At 34.0% G+C, this 11,911-nt stretch overlaps 2 protein-coding genes across 2 annotated transcripts; both read left to right on the top strand.

Annotated features, from left to right (window-relative positions):
• Positions 1–3,423: 3,423 nt before the first annotated feature.
• Positions 3,424–5,853, top strand: LOC138240754 (sulfotransferase 6B1-like). The gene is made up of 6 exons (XM_069191965.1): positions 3,424–3,597; positions 3,719–3,927; positions 4,075–4,201; positions 4,476–4,561; positions 4,770–4,956; positions 5,370–5,853. The coding sequence occupies exons 1-6, from the start codon at positions 3,459–3,461 to the stop codon at positions 5,486–5,488; spliced, it is 867 nt and encodes a 288-aa protein (XP_069048066.1). The 5' UTR covers positions 3,424–3,458; the 3' UTR covers positions 5,489–5,853.
• A 2,174-nt stretch (positions 5,854–8,027) lies between these two features.
• On the top strand, positions 8,028–10,651 carry LOC138240807 (sulfotransferase 6B1-like). Its single transcript, XM_069192073.1, has 6 exons — positions 8,028–8,242; positions 8,363–8,571; positions 8,719–8,845; positions 9,120–9,214; positions 9,563–9,749; positions 10,163–10,651. Exons 1-6 carry the CDS (start codon positions 8,104–8,106, stop codon positions 10,279–10,281), a joined length of 876 nt encoding a protein of 291 aa, XP_069048174.1. The 5' UTR covers positions 8,028–8,103; the 3' UTR covers positions 10,282–10,651.
• Positions 10,652–11,911: the final 1,260 nt, after the last annotated feature.

Genomic DNA, 11,911 nt, shown 5'->3' with positions numbered 1-11,911 from the left:
TCAGACAGAAAACCTAGGATCCAATGGCACAGGAACTGGATGATTAATTACCCAGCCCCTGAAGTTTATCAAACAGCTTTGAAGGAACGATTATATTGAATGCTGATCTGTATTTGATAAACAGGATCCATTTGTAGGTAGCAGGGGTCCCATGGTGTTGCAGGATGAAAATTAAGACAGGGAGAAACAGCTTCTTCTACAGTCCTATTGACCCAGTATGCAATCTGGTAAGGATCCAGTTCAACACTGGACAAATGGTTAAAAACTTTCATAATTACTGAAGTCAGAGCCACAGATATAATCATTCAGGCATCTGACATTAGATTTCTTAAGCGCTAGAATAATCACTGCAGATTCAAAACATGCAGGAACAAGCAGTTTACACTGCTCAACAGACCAATTAAAAATGTCAGTGAAAATAGAAGCAAGCTGATAGGTATAGTACAACACTTGAGATAAATAAATCTGAAACATTAATTTAAAACAAATGTACAATGTCTACATTGTACAAAGTTCTGAAACGCATCTTATTTTAGACACATTTTGTTTGCACATACTACAAAAGTATACAGTACGTTTCTATTAATGTATAAGTGTGTCTTTCTGTGTCTCTTTACAACATTTTAACAAAGGCATCTTAACATAATTGAGACTCTCTGAAATCTCTTTTACTGAATTTGAATTAAAAGAGTGTCCAGTTTAAGGTCTTTTTCTCACACATGAACTCATCTTGATTTCATAACTATGAGCACTGGGTTCAAAATCATTTAATCTAGACACAAACATGATAAAATAAAGAACAATTCAAATAAATGAAACAAAACACGGGTATTCTTTTTTAATGAGTAATATTAAAGATTAATAAAGTGAAAAACATTTCTCCATACAATCTGCAAAGAAAGAATAGGAATCACCTTTCAGAGAACTCCAAAAAAGTTGGGGTTATAATGTAACTTAAACAGGTACAATGTCATGTTTTAAGATATGAAAAGTGTTTCGGGCTCAGTAGAAGATAATTGGAGTAAGGGAATCAGTAAAGCAGAAGCCCATAGAAACATTTTTACGTCTTGTGCTTATTTTTCCCAAAAGGAATCTGCAAATGAATCCTTTAATTCAGAAATACATTTTGGAAATTTGCTATATATTGTTTTTGTTTTCTGGTGAATTAATACATTTTTAATGTCCCTTGTTAGTTTATACTTTATCATTGTATGAACAATAAAAGTGCTTAAAGACTGGTTTATTAAAACAGGGATTTGCAGCATTCAGAAGAGTTTTTAATTGTATTTATGCACAGCTTTTTGATTGTTCAAATGAAATTTATGAAAGAAAAGATTATTTAACTTAAATGCTGTAATGTACTGTTTAATTACTGTACTTCTGATTTTGTTTTGAACACAAAAAAGTTGTAGTTGTTGAAAAGTCTTGTTTACAGGCTGATTACGTACTCTATAAGTAAAATTTAACAATATTAATAAATGTATAATACATAAAACTAATCATTTTCAGATGCAAAAAATGAAAACGGGAAGTTCATTTTTAAATAATTACAACTCATTACTTCAGCCAGGCAGGATATCTCCACAGTATTAAGTACACTACAACTTTTTACTTGCTGGCTCTTGTAATCAATATTAGAATTAGACCGAGATACTGACTCTGAAGTTTAAGAAGCACAGGTTCCACCAGTGGACACAAAAGCTACTACACCTCAATCTGAGACAAGAAGAAAAAACATGGAGTCTCATCCAAAATGATAATTTATTAAATGCAACTGACAAAATGTCATGTAAAATCATGCAGAGATTTTTAAATATGACAAAAATTTATAAATAATGTTATTTACAATTAACATAAATATATTAATTGATTTCAATACCAGTAAATTTCCTTTACAGAACTTTGAACAATAAATGTGGTAATTCAACCATTTGTAGTTCAGAAGTTGAAAGTCACTTTTATGGGAAAATAAATTACAAAGTATTTCTAGTGCTTTAAGATATTCTGTTCATACAAAAGTAACTGTCAGTTTTATGAAGGGACAGAATATGCTGGTGATAATAAAAACAAAAGGGATGGGATCATATCTCACAGCATACTTCATCCCTTCCTTGCTAACACTCATATTCAACTTGTCTTGCTAATTCACTGGAGTTGATCTTGTCCTTAAACAGTGCTTCAAACTGGGCGTTCTGCTTGGAGGTAAAATGATTCTTCCAGTCACCCACAGCACCTACACATTGAAAGAGAATGCCAAGTTAGAAAACACAATTTCATGACGTATGTGATTTGCATTTACACAATCCGATGTCTTGAAAGTAAGACTGGTCTCTTCTACTCATTGGTTCTGGTTGTCTTGAGAAACATTCTTACTAAATGAATAAAAAAAAAATATTTTCTTTTGATGTTTAATACGGGAAATACTCTTGAGAAATACTTTGCCCTGCAGATTCATTTACACCCTGTTGAAATAGGAACAAATTAGCATCATATAACAGACTGAATTATGGATGGGTTAATGTGTCCCTTGTGTTTTCTGAAAATAGCTACAGGAGGCTGGAAATGGAGGTTGAACCTATTCCAACAATTCTGCCCTTTAATGTTCTGTCTGAAATATTGGCATTTGAAATGAAAGCCTCACCTTTCCTGAAGATCAGCTTCTTATCAGATGTCAGTGCGCAAACTGTGTGCTTTGTGTCGACTTTCTCCTTCTGTGCCTTTTCTTTCATTTCGCTGAAGGAGGATTTCTTCACGATCTCATTGATTTGATCTTCGGAGACGCTGATGTTCAAAAATGAACTGATCTCTTTGACGTATTTTGGGAGGTCCTGTGAAACACATGACAGACACTTTATTTAGTGATTTAGTTATGACAATCATGTAAACAATTCACAATTATCATTTACACTTGTTTACACCTTTTAAGAGTAAAAACAAAAGCCCCTATTAGAAGTGAGAAGAGGCCATTTGGCTTCCTTATTAGTTGGTAGTTCAGGGATGCAAGAATCTAGTCCAGCTGTTTTAAAGAAGAAGCCAGTGTATCAGCTTTGACAACATGGCTTGGTAGCTTGTTCCATGCTCCCACTGCCCTTTGAGTAAAGAAGTGTCTCCTGTTCTCGGTTTCAAATACAATTCCATGTAATAATGTTGACATGTTAGTATAATGTTACTGGAGATTTCAGTTGGGGAAAATTTTAATTTAATGTTACAAAATAATGTATCTATTAAAATATCCTAAACAGTATGCCTCTTCACAAAATACTTCGTCATGTAAATAAAAATTACACCATTTCTTTCCGTTTCCATCAGATTAATTTTTCCAAGCATGACAACATTTACTGCAAGTTCCTTTATTTTAATACTATATAAACTGAGAGAGAGCCGTCTCTGAATTATCCACCTCGACTACACTACATCTGCAGACTTCAGTCAGCTTGTGAGGATACAATCACTTAACGATGCCGGAACAAACAGAGCTTATTCACAGCTTCAAGGGCATTCCCTTCTCAACCACGGTCTCCACAGAGCTGCTCCAAGCCCTGGACACGTTTGAGGCCAGAGAAGATGATGTAGTCTTAGTGTCCTATCCAAAATCAGGTAAGAACATTCCTCTCCAGAGCATGGGTTTTCTGAAAACTTTCATTCTGTCTCCCACAGTTATGTGGATTTTTGAAACCTGACAGCTTGATTTCACACGTGATCTTTTGGCTTCTCCCAGGCACCCATTGGCTGACAGAGATCATAAAGAACCTGGACCACTGCCACAGCGACAACAACGCAACAGGCCAGGTGACCCTGACCTCAGCTCTGGAGTTTGGAGATCTCTCCAAATTTGACGAGCTGAGGAACCTGCCCAGCAAGAGACTCATCCCCACACACCTCAGCCATGACATGATCCCTGTGCAGTTCAAAACAAAGAAATGCAAGGTAGGCACTGGCAACCTCCAGTGCACTTCTCAACTCTTAAAGAGTAGTTGACAATGACTGGGCGTTTATTAGTCCTATACATGACGTTCCTAAAAGTTGTGATTAAATAATGAAGTATGTCTAAATTTACCTTTGTTTTCTTTACAGATGATTTATGTGATCAGGAATCCCAAAGACACTGCAGTTTCAATGTTTCACTACTACCAACAAAACCCTCTTCTGCCCAAGATTGAGAAGTGGTCAACCTTTTTGGACATGTTCTTGAAAGGAGAAGGTAAGCATATTGTTCAGCCTTGCTTCGTGTTCGGTACAGATTTGTAAACAATAAGATACATTCCACTTTCTTCGAATAATGCTACTACTGGTTCATGATGCTGGAAACGTTTCTTCCATTGTATTCATTCAAGAACTTTGATTAGAAATAATCCCACTTCTTAGTCACAGTCTGGATACCAAACTATATGGAAACTGGAGTAAAACAATCATGTCTAACAAACGGCAACATCACATTTCCAATTAGGACTAACATTTCTTTCTTTCTATTGCAGTGGTCTATGGATCTTGGATTGATCATGTCCAGAGCTGGGAGAAGAATCAAAATGATGAAAATACACTTTTTCTGTACTTTTTCAAAGCTGATACACTGGCTTCTTCTTTAAAACAGCTGGACTAGATTCTTGCATCCCTGAACTACTAATAAGGAAGCCAAATGGCCTCACTTCTAACAGGGGCTTCTGTTTTTACTCCTAAAAGGTGTAAACAGGTGTAAATGATAGTTGTGAATTGTTCACATGATAGTTGTAACTAAATGACTAAATAAACTGTCATTTTGTGTTTCACAGGATCTCCCAAAATACGTCAAGGAGATCAGTTCATTTTTGAACATCAGCGTCTCCGAAGATCAAATCAATGAGATCGTGAAGAAATCCTCCTTCAGCGAAATGAAAGAAAAGGCACAGAAGGAGAAAGTCGACACAAAGCACACAGTTTGCGCACTGACATCTGATAAGAAGCTGATCTTCAGGAAAGGTGAGGCCTTCATTTCAAATGCCAATATTTCAGACAGAATATTGAAAGGCAGAATTGTTGGATATCAAATGGGTACAACCTGCATTTCCAGCCTCTTGTAGCTATTTACAGAAAACACAAGGGACACATTAACCCATCCATAATTCAATCTGTTATACAATGCTAGTTTGTTGTTATTCCAACAGGGTGTAAATGAATCTGCAGGGCAAAGTATTTCTCAAGAGTATTTCCCGTATGAAACGTCATAAGAAAAGTTCTTTTTTCATTCATGTAGTAAGAATGTTTCTCAAGACTACCAGAATCACTAAAAAGAAGAGACCAGTCTTACTTTAAAGACATCAGATTGTGTAAATGCACATCACATACGTCATGAAATTGTGTTTTCTAACTTGCCATTCTCTTTCAATGTGTAGGTGCTGTGGGTGACTGGAAGAATCATTTTACCTCCAAGCAGAACTTCCAGTTTGAAGCACTGTTTAAGGACAAGATCAACTCCAGTGAATTAGCAAGACAAGCTGAATATGAGTGTTAGCAAGGAAGGGATGAAGTATGCTGTGAAATACGATCTCATCCCTTTTGTATTCATTATCACCAGCATATTCTGTCCCTTCATAAAACTGACAGTTACTTTTGGTATGAATAGAATTTCTTAAAGCACTAGAAATACTCTGTAATTTATTTTCCCATAAAAGTGACTTTTCACATTTGTTGTTCAAAGTTCTGTAAAGGAAATATACTGATACTGAAATGAATGTGTACAGGATATTTATGTTAGTTATAAATAACATTATTTATTTAATATTTTAATATATTTAAAAACTGTGCATTTCTCTGTGTTTTTGTAAATGTCTGGACATTTTGTTAGTTGCAATTAATAAATGATCATTTTGGCTAAGACTCCATGTTTTTCTTCTTCACTCAGATTGAGGTGTAGGAGCTTTATGTCTGCTGGTGGAATCTGTGCTTCTTAAACTTCAGAGTCAGTACTTTGATCCAATTCGAATATCGATGAACCAAGCCAACAGCTATAAAGTTGGGGTGTATTTAATACCTTGGAGATAACTCACCTGGCTGAAAAAAATGAAATGGAATTATTTAAAAAGGAAGTCTCCATTTGACCTTTTTTGCAGGTGAAAATAATTATAGTTATACAGGATGTCTTATAAATTCATGAATATTATTAAATGTTAATTAGTACATAACCAGCCAGTAAAACTGCTGAAAAGAAAAAAAATCAATCAATTAAATAAACTACAACTTTTTTCTTTTCAAAACAATACATTACAGCATTTGAATTAAATTGTCTTAATCAGTAATGAAATATCTTCTTTGATGAGTTTCAGTTGAACAACCAAAAACCATTCATTAATAAATAATAATTAAAAACTCTTCACAGTGCTGCAAATCCCCGTTTTAATAAACCAGTTTTTAAGCACTTTTTTTGTTTATACGGTGATAAAGTATAAACTAACATGGGAAATTAAAAATGTATGAATTCACCAGAAAACAAAACCAAAATATAGCACATTTGCAAAATAAAATTCGGAAATAAAACATTTGTTTTCAGATTCCATTTGGGAAAAATAAGCACATGATGTCAAAATGTTTCTAAGGGCTCCTGCTTCACTGATTTTCTTACTCGATAATTATTCTTCTACTGATCAACAAATGTTGTTCATATCTTAACACATGACATTGGACCTGTTTAAATTACAGTTTAACCCAAACTTTTACTGAGTTCTTGAGTATTTGGGTGGGAAAATTACAATTTAATGTTTCAGATTTCCTTATCTATTAAAATATCCTAAATAGTTTTATAACAGAAATCTGAAGAAATGCCTAATCATGCACACAATAATTACAGTTTTCTTCCTTTTGTGTCTGGATAATTTTTCCTTGTGTGACGACATTTAATCTAAGTTCCCTTATTTTCTATTTAAATGATTACAATTAGTTTCCTTATTAAATTGATCTGTATTTCAATTCTAATATCAATGAAATGAGCATGCAAATATAAAAATGTAGTGTACTTCATACTTTAGTGACAAGTCATCTGGCTGAAGAAATGAAATGTAATCATTTTAAAAGTAACCTCAAATTCTGAAAATTTTAAGCAAATAAAAATGATGACAATTAAATTAATTATAATTGAATAAAAACATATAAAATAATAACACGTAAACAGTCTGTAAAACTGCTCAAACTAAAAATAAAAAATCAATATCATTCATAATCTTTTCTGGTTTTCAAAACAAAATCATGATTCATTAAACAATACATTACAGTGTTTGATTTTAATACCCAGTACCAGTGATGAAATGTTTTCATTATTAAATTTTCCTGTCAACAACTATAAAACTGTCAATAAATCATTATACAACAACCTTCAAAATACAATCACTGATTTAATAACACAGCCGTAAAACATATTTTTATGGTTCATACTGTATATTGTATGATAGTGTATAACTTAAGAAAGAAAATTAAAAGATAATACCACTTGAGTTATTATTTCAATAAACAAAGCCAAAATCTTTATATTTTCATGATCTTTTATGGGGTATGTATTTTAGGACCATGTGCTCATGGGTTTGAATTTCAGCCAAAAGGAACGTAAGATACAGAACTTCTCTACTCTAGGGGCATAGTCATTTCTAAAATCTTTTGAAACAACAACATAAAAGACACCAAAAATTAAAACATTGACAAAAAACATATGCAGATTTCAAAGATGGTCTTAAATGAGATAGGTGTCACAATTGTATGTAGAGTACACAGGTGATACAGTGTTTTCAATGACTTCCCCACAATCCCTTCAAAGTATAACATTTTTGAAGACTTTTAGACTTGAAATTTGTAATTTAATGTATTATGCATATCCAAATCCTACATCTGTACATAAATCCCATAGCGTATTAAATTGAAAAGTAAGATAAACTGCTCAGTCATATACACAATACGGCAAATGACTCAATTTCCTTCTGCGTCTGAAAGGTCTGGATAACTTTCCGTTGCATCACATCATTGCTGTAAGTTCCGTTATGCCAAGGCTATATAATCTGAGAGAGAGCCGTCTCTGAATTATCCACCTCGACTACACTACATCTGCAGACTTCAGACTGCTTGTGAGGATACAATCACCTAACGATGCCGGAACAAACAGAGCTTATTCACAGCTTCAAGGGCATTCCCTTCTCAACCACGGTCTCCACAGAGCTGCTCCAAGCCCTGGACACGTTTGAGGCCAGAGAAGATGATGTAGTCTTAGTGTCCTATCCAAAATCAGGTAAGAACATTCCTCTCCAGAGCATGGGTTTTCTGAAAACTTTCTTTCTGTCTCCCACATTTATGTGGTTTTTGAAACCTGACAGCTTGATTTCACACGTGATCTTTTGGCTTCTCCCAGGCACCCATTGGCTGACAGAGATCATGAAGAACCTGTACCACTGCAACAGCGACAACAACGCAACAGGCCAGGTGACCCTGACTTCAGCTCTGGAGTTTGGAGATCTCTCCAAATTTGACGACCTGAGGAACCTGCCCAGCAAGAGACTCATCCCCACACACCTCAGCCATGACATGATCCCTGTGCAGTTCAAAACAAAGAAATGCAAGGTAGGCACTGGCAACCTCCAGTACACTTCTCAACTCTTAAAGATTAGTTGACAATGACTGGGCGTTTATTAGTCCTATACATGACGTTCCTAAAAGTTGTGATTAAATAATGAAGTATGTCTAAATTTACCTTTATTTTCTTTACAGATGATTTATGTGATCAGGAATCCCAAAGACACTGCAGTTTCAATGTTTCACTACTACCAACAAAACCCTCTTCTGCCCAAGATTGAGAAGTGGTCAACCTTTTTGGACATGTTCTTGAAAGGAGAAGGTAAGCATATTGTTCAGCCTTGCTTCGTGTTCGGTACAGATTTGTAAACAATAAGATACATTCCACTTTCTTAGAATTATGCTACTACTGGTTCATGATGCTGGAAACGTTTCTTCCATTGTATTCATTCAAGAACTTTGATTAGAAATAATCACACTTCTTAGTCACAGTCTGGATACCAAACTATATGGAAACTGGAGTAAAACAATCATGTCTAACAAACGGCAACATCACATTTCCAATTAGGACTAACATTTCTTTCTTTCTATTGCAGTGGTCTATGGATCTTGGATTGATCATGTCCAGAGCTGGGAGAAGAATCAACATGATGAAAATACACTTTTTCTGTACTACGAGTCCATGAAGAAGGTGAGTTTCTAAAACATATAAAGTAAACAGTGATGTCAACATTATTCCATGGAATTGTATTTGAAACCGAGAACAGGAGACACTTCTTTACTCAAAGGGCAGTGGGAGCATGGAACAAGCTACCAAGCCATATTGTCAAAGCTGATACACTGGCTTCTTCTTTAAAACAGCTGGACTAGATTCTTGCATCCCTGAACTACTAATAAGGAAGCCAAATGGCCTCACTTCTAACAGGGGCTTCTGTTTTTACTCCTAAAAGGTGTAAACAGGTGTAAATGATAGTTGTGAATTGTTCACATGATAGTTGTAACTAAATGACTAAATAAACTGTCATTTTGTGTTTCACAGGACCTCCCAAAATACGTCAAGGAGATCAGTTCATTTTTGAACATCAGCGTCTCCGAAGATCAAATCAATGAGATCGTGAAGAAATCCTCCTTCAGCGAAATGAAAGAAAAGGCACAGAAGGAGAAAGTCGACACAAAGCACACAGTTTGCGCACTGACATCTGATAAGAAGCTGATCTTCAGGAAAGGTGAGGCCTTCATTTCAAATGCCAATATTTCAGACAGAATATTGAAAGGCAGAATTGTTGGATATCAAATGGGTACAACCTGCATTTCCAGCCTCTTGTAGCTATTTACAGAAAACACAAGGGACACATTAACCCATCCATAATTCAATCTGTTATACAATGCTAGTTTGTTGTTATTTCAACAGGGTGTAAATGAATCTGCAGGGCAAAGTATTTCTCAAGAGTATTTCCCGTATGAAACGTCATAAGAAAAGTTCTTTTTTCATTCATGTAGTAAGAATGTTTCTCAAGACTACCAGAATCACTAAAAAGAAGAGACCAGTCTTACTTTAAAGACATCAGATTGTGTAAATGCACATCACATACGTCATGAAATTGTGTTTTCTAACTTGCCATTCTCTTTCAATGTGTAGGTGCTGTGGGTGACTGGAAGAATCATTTTACCTCCAAGCAGAACTTCCAGTTTGAAGCACTGTTTAAGGACAAGATCAACTCCAGTGAATTAGCAAGACAAGCTGAATATGAGTGTTAGCAAGGAAGGGATGAAGTATGCTGTGAAATACGATCTCATCCCTTTTGTATTCATTATCACCAGCATATTCTGCCCCTTCATAAAACTGACAGTTACTTTTGGTACAATATGAATAGAATTTCTTAAAGCACTAGAAATACTCTGTAATTTATTTTCCCATAAAAGTGACTTTTCACATTTGTTGTTCAAAGTTCTGTAAAGGAAATATACTGATACTGAAATGAATGTGTACAGGATATTTATGTTAGTTATAAATAACATTATTTATTTAATATTTTAATATATTTAAAAACTGTGCATTTCTCTGTGTTTTTGTAAATGTCTGGACATTTTGTTAGTTGCAATTAATAAATGATCATTTTGGCTAAGACTCCATGTTTTTCTTCTTCACTCAGATTGAGGTGTAGGAGCTTTATGTCTGCTGGTGGAATCTGTGCTTCTTAAACTTCAGAGTCAGTACTTTGATCCAATTTGAATATCGATGAAACAAGCCAACAGCTATAAAGTTGGGGTGTATTTAATACCTTGGAGATAACTCACCTGGCTGAAAAAAATGAAATGGAATTATTTAAAAAGGAAGTCTCCATTTGACCTTTTTTGCAGGTGAAAATAATTATAGTTATACAGGATGTCTTATAAATTCATGAATATTATTAAATGTTAATTAGTACATAACCAGCCAGTAAAACTGCTGAAAAGAAAAAAAATCAATCAATTAAATAAACTACAACTTTTTTCTTTTCAAAACAATACATTACAGCATTTGAATTAAATTGTCTTAATCAGTAATGAAATATCTTCTTTGATGAGTTTCAGTTGAACAACCAAAAACCATTCATTAATAAATAATAATTAAAAACTCTTCACAGTGCTGCAAATCCCCGTTTTAATAAACCAGTTTTTAAGCACTTTTTTTGTTTATACGGTGATAAAGTATAAACTAACATGGGAAATTAAAAATGTATGAATTCACCAGAAAACAAAACCAAAATATAGCACATTTGCAAAATAAAATTCGGAAATAAAACATTTGTTTTCAGATTCCATTTGGGAAAAATAAGCACATGATGTCAAAATGTTTCTAAGGGCTCCTGCTTCACTGATTTTCTTACTCGATAATTATTCTTCTACTGATCAACAAATGTTGTTCATATCTTAACACATGACATTGGACCTGTTTAAATTACAGTTTAACCCAAACTTTTACTGAGTTCTTGAGTATTTGGGTGGGAAAATTACAATTTAATGTTTCAGATTTCCTTATCTATTAAAATATCCTAAATAGTTTTATAACAGAAGTCTGAAGAAATGCCTAATCATGCACACAATAATTACAGTTTTCTTCCTTTTGTGTCTGGATAATTTTTCCTTGTGTGACGACATTTAATCTAAGTTCCCTTATTATCTATTTAAATGATTACAATTAGTTTCCTTATTAAATTGATCTGTATTTCAATTCTAATATCAATGAAATGAGCATGCAAATATAAAAATGTAGTGTACTTCATACTTTAGTGACAAGTCATCTGGCTGAAGAAATGAAATGTAATCATTTTAAAAGTAACCTCAAATTCTGAAAATTTTAAGCAAATAAAAATGATGACAATTAAATTAATTATAATTGAATAAA

This window comes from Lepisosteus oculatus, chromosome 7, assembly GCF_040954835.1.
Source record: "Lepisosteus oculatus isolate fLepOcu1 chromosome 7, fLepOcu1.hap2, whole genome shotgun sequence".
NCBI lineage: Eukaryota > Metazoa > Chordata > Actinopteri > Semionotiformes > Lepisosteidae > Lepisosteus > Lepisosteus oculatus.
Note: the sequence above shows the minus strand (reverse complement) of the source record. Positions and strands in the feature narration are given on the sequence as shown.

Excerpts from the sequence above, each read along its gene's own strand:
- LOC138240754 (XM_069191965.1), top strand. The coding sequence starts at position 3,459 with ATGCCGGAACAAACAGAGCTTATTCACAGCTTCAAGGGCATTCCCTTC. Across the intron at positions 3,598-3,718 it reads AGTGTCCTATCCAAAATCAG|GCACCCATTGGCTGACAGAG; the intron begins GTAAGAACATTC and ends GGCTTCTCCCAG. Across the intron at positions 4,202-4,475 it reads CATGTTCTTGAAAGGAGAAG|TGGTCTATGGATCTTGGATT; the intron begins GTAAGCATATTG and ends TTTCTATTGCAG.
- LOC138240807 (XM_069192073.1), top strand. The coding sequence starts at position 8,104 with ATGCCGGAACAAACAGAGCTTATTCACAGCTTCAAGGGCATTCCCTTC. Across the intron at positions 8,572-8,718 it reads TCAAAACAAAGAAATGCAAG|ATGATTTATGTGATCAGGAA; the intron begins GTAGGCACTGGC and ends TTTTCTTTACAG. Across the intron at positions 9,750-10,162 it reads GAAGCTGATCTTCAGGAAAG|GTGCTGTGGGTGACTGGAAG; the intron begins GTGAGGCCTTCA and ends TTCAATGTGTAG.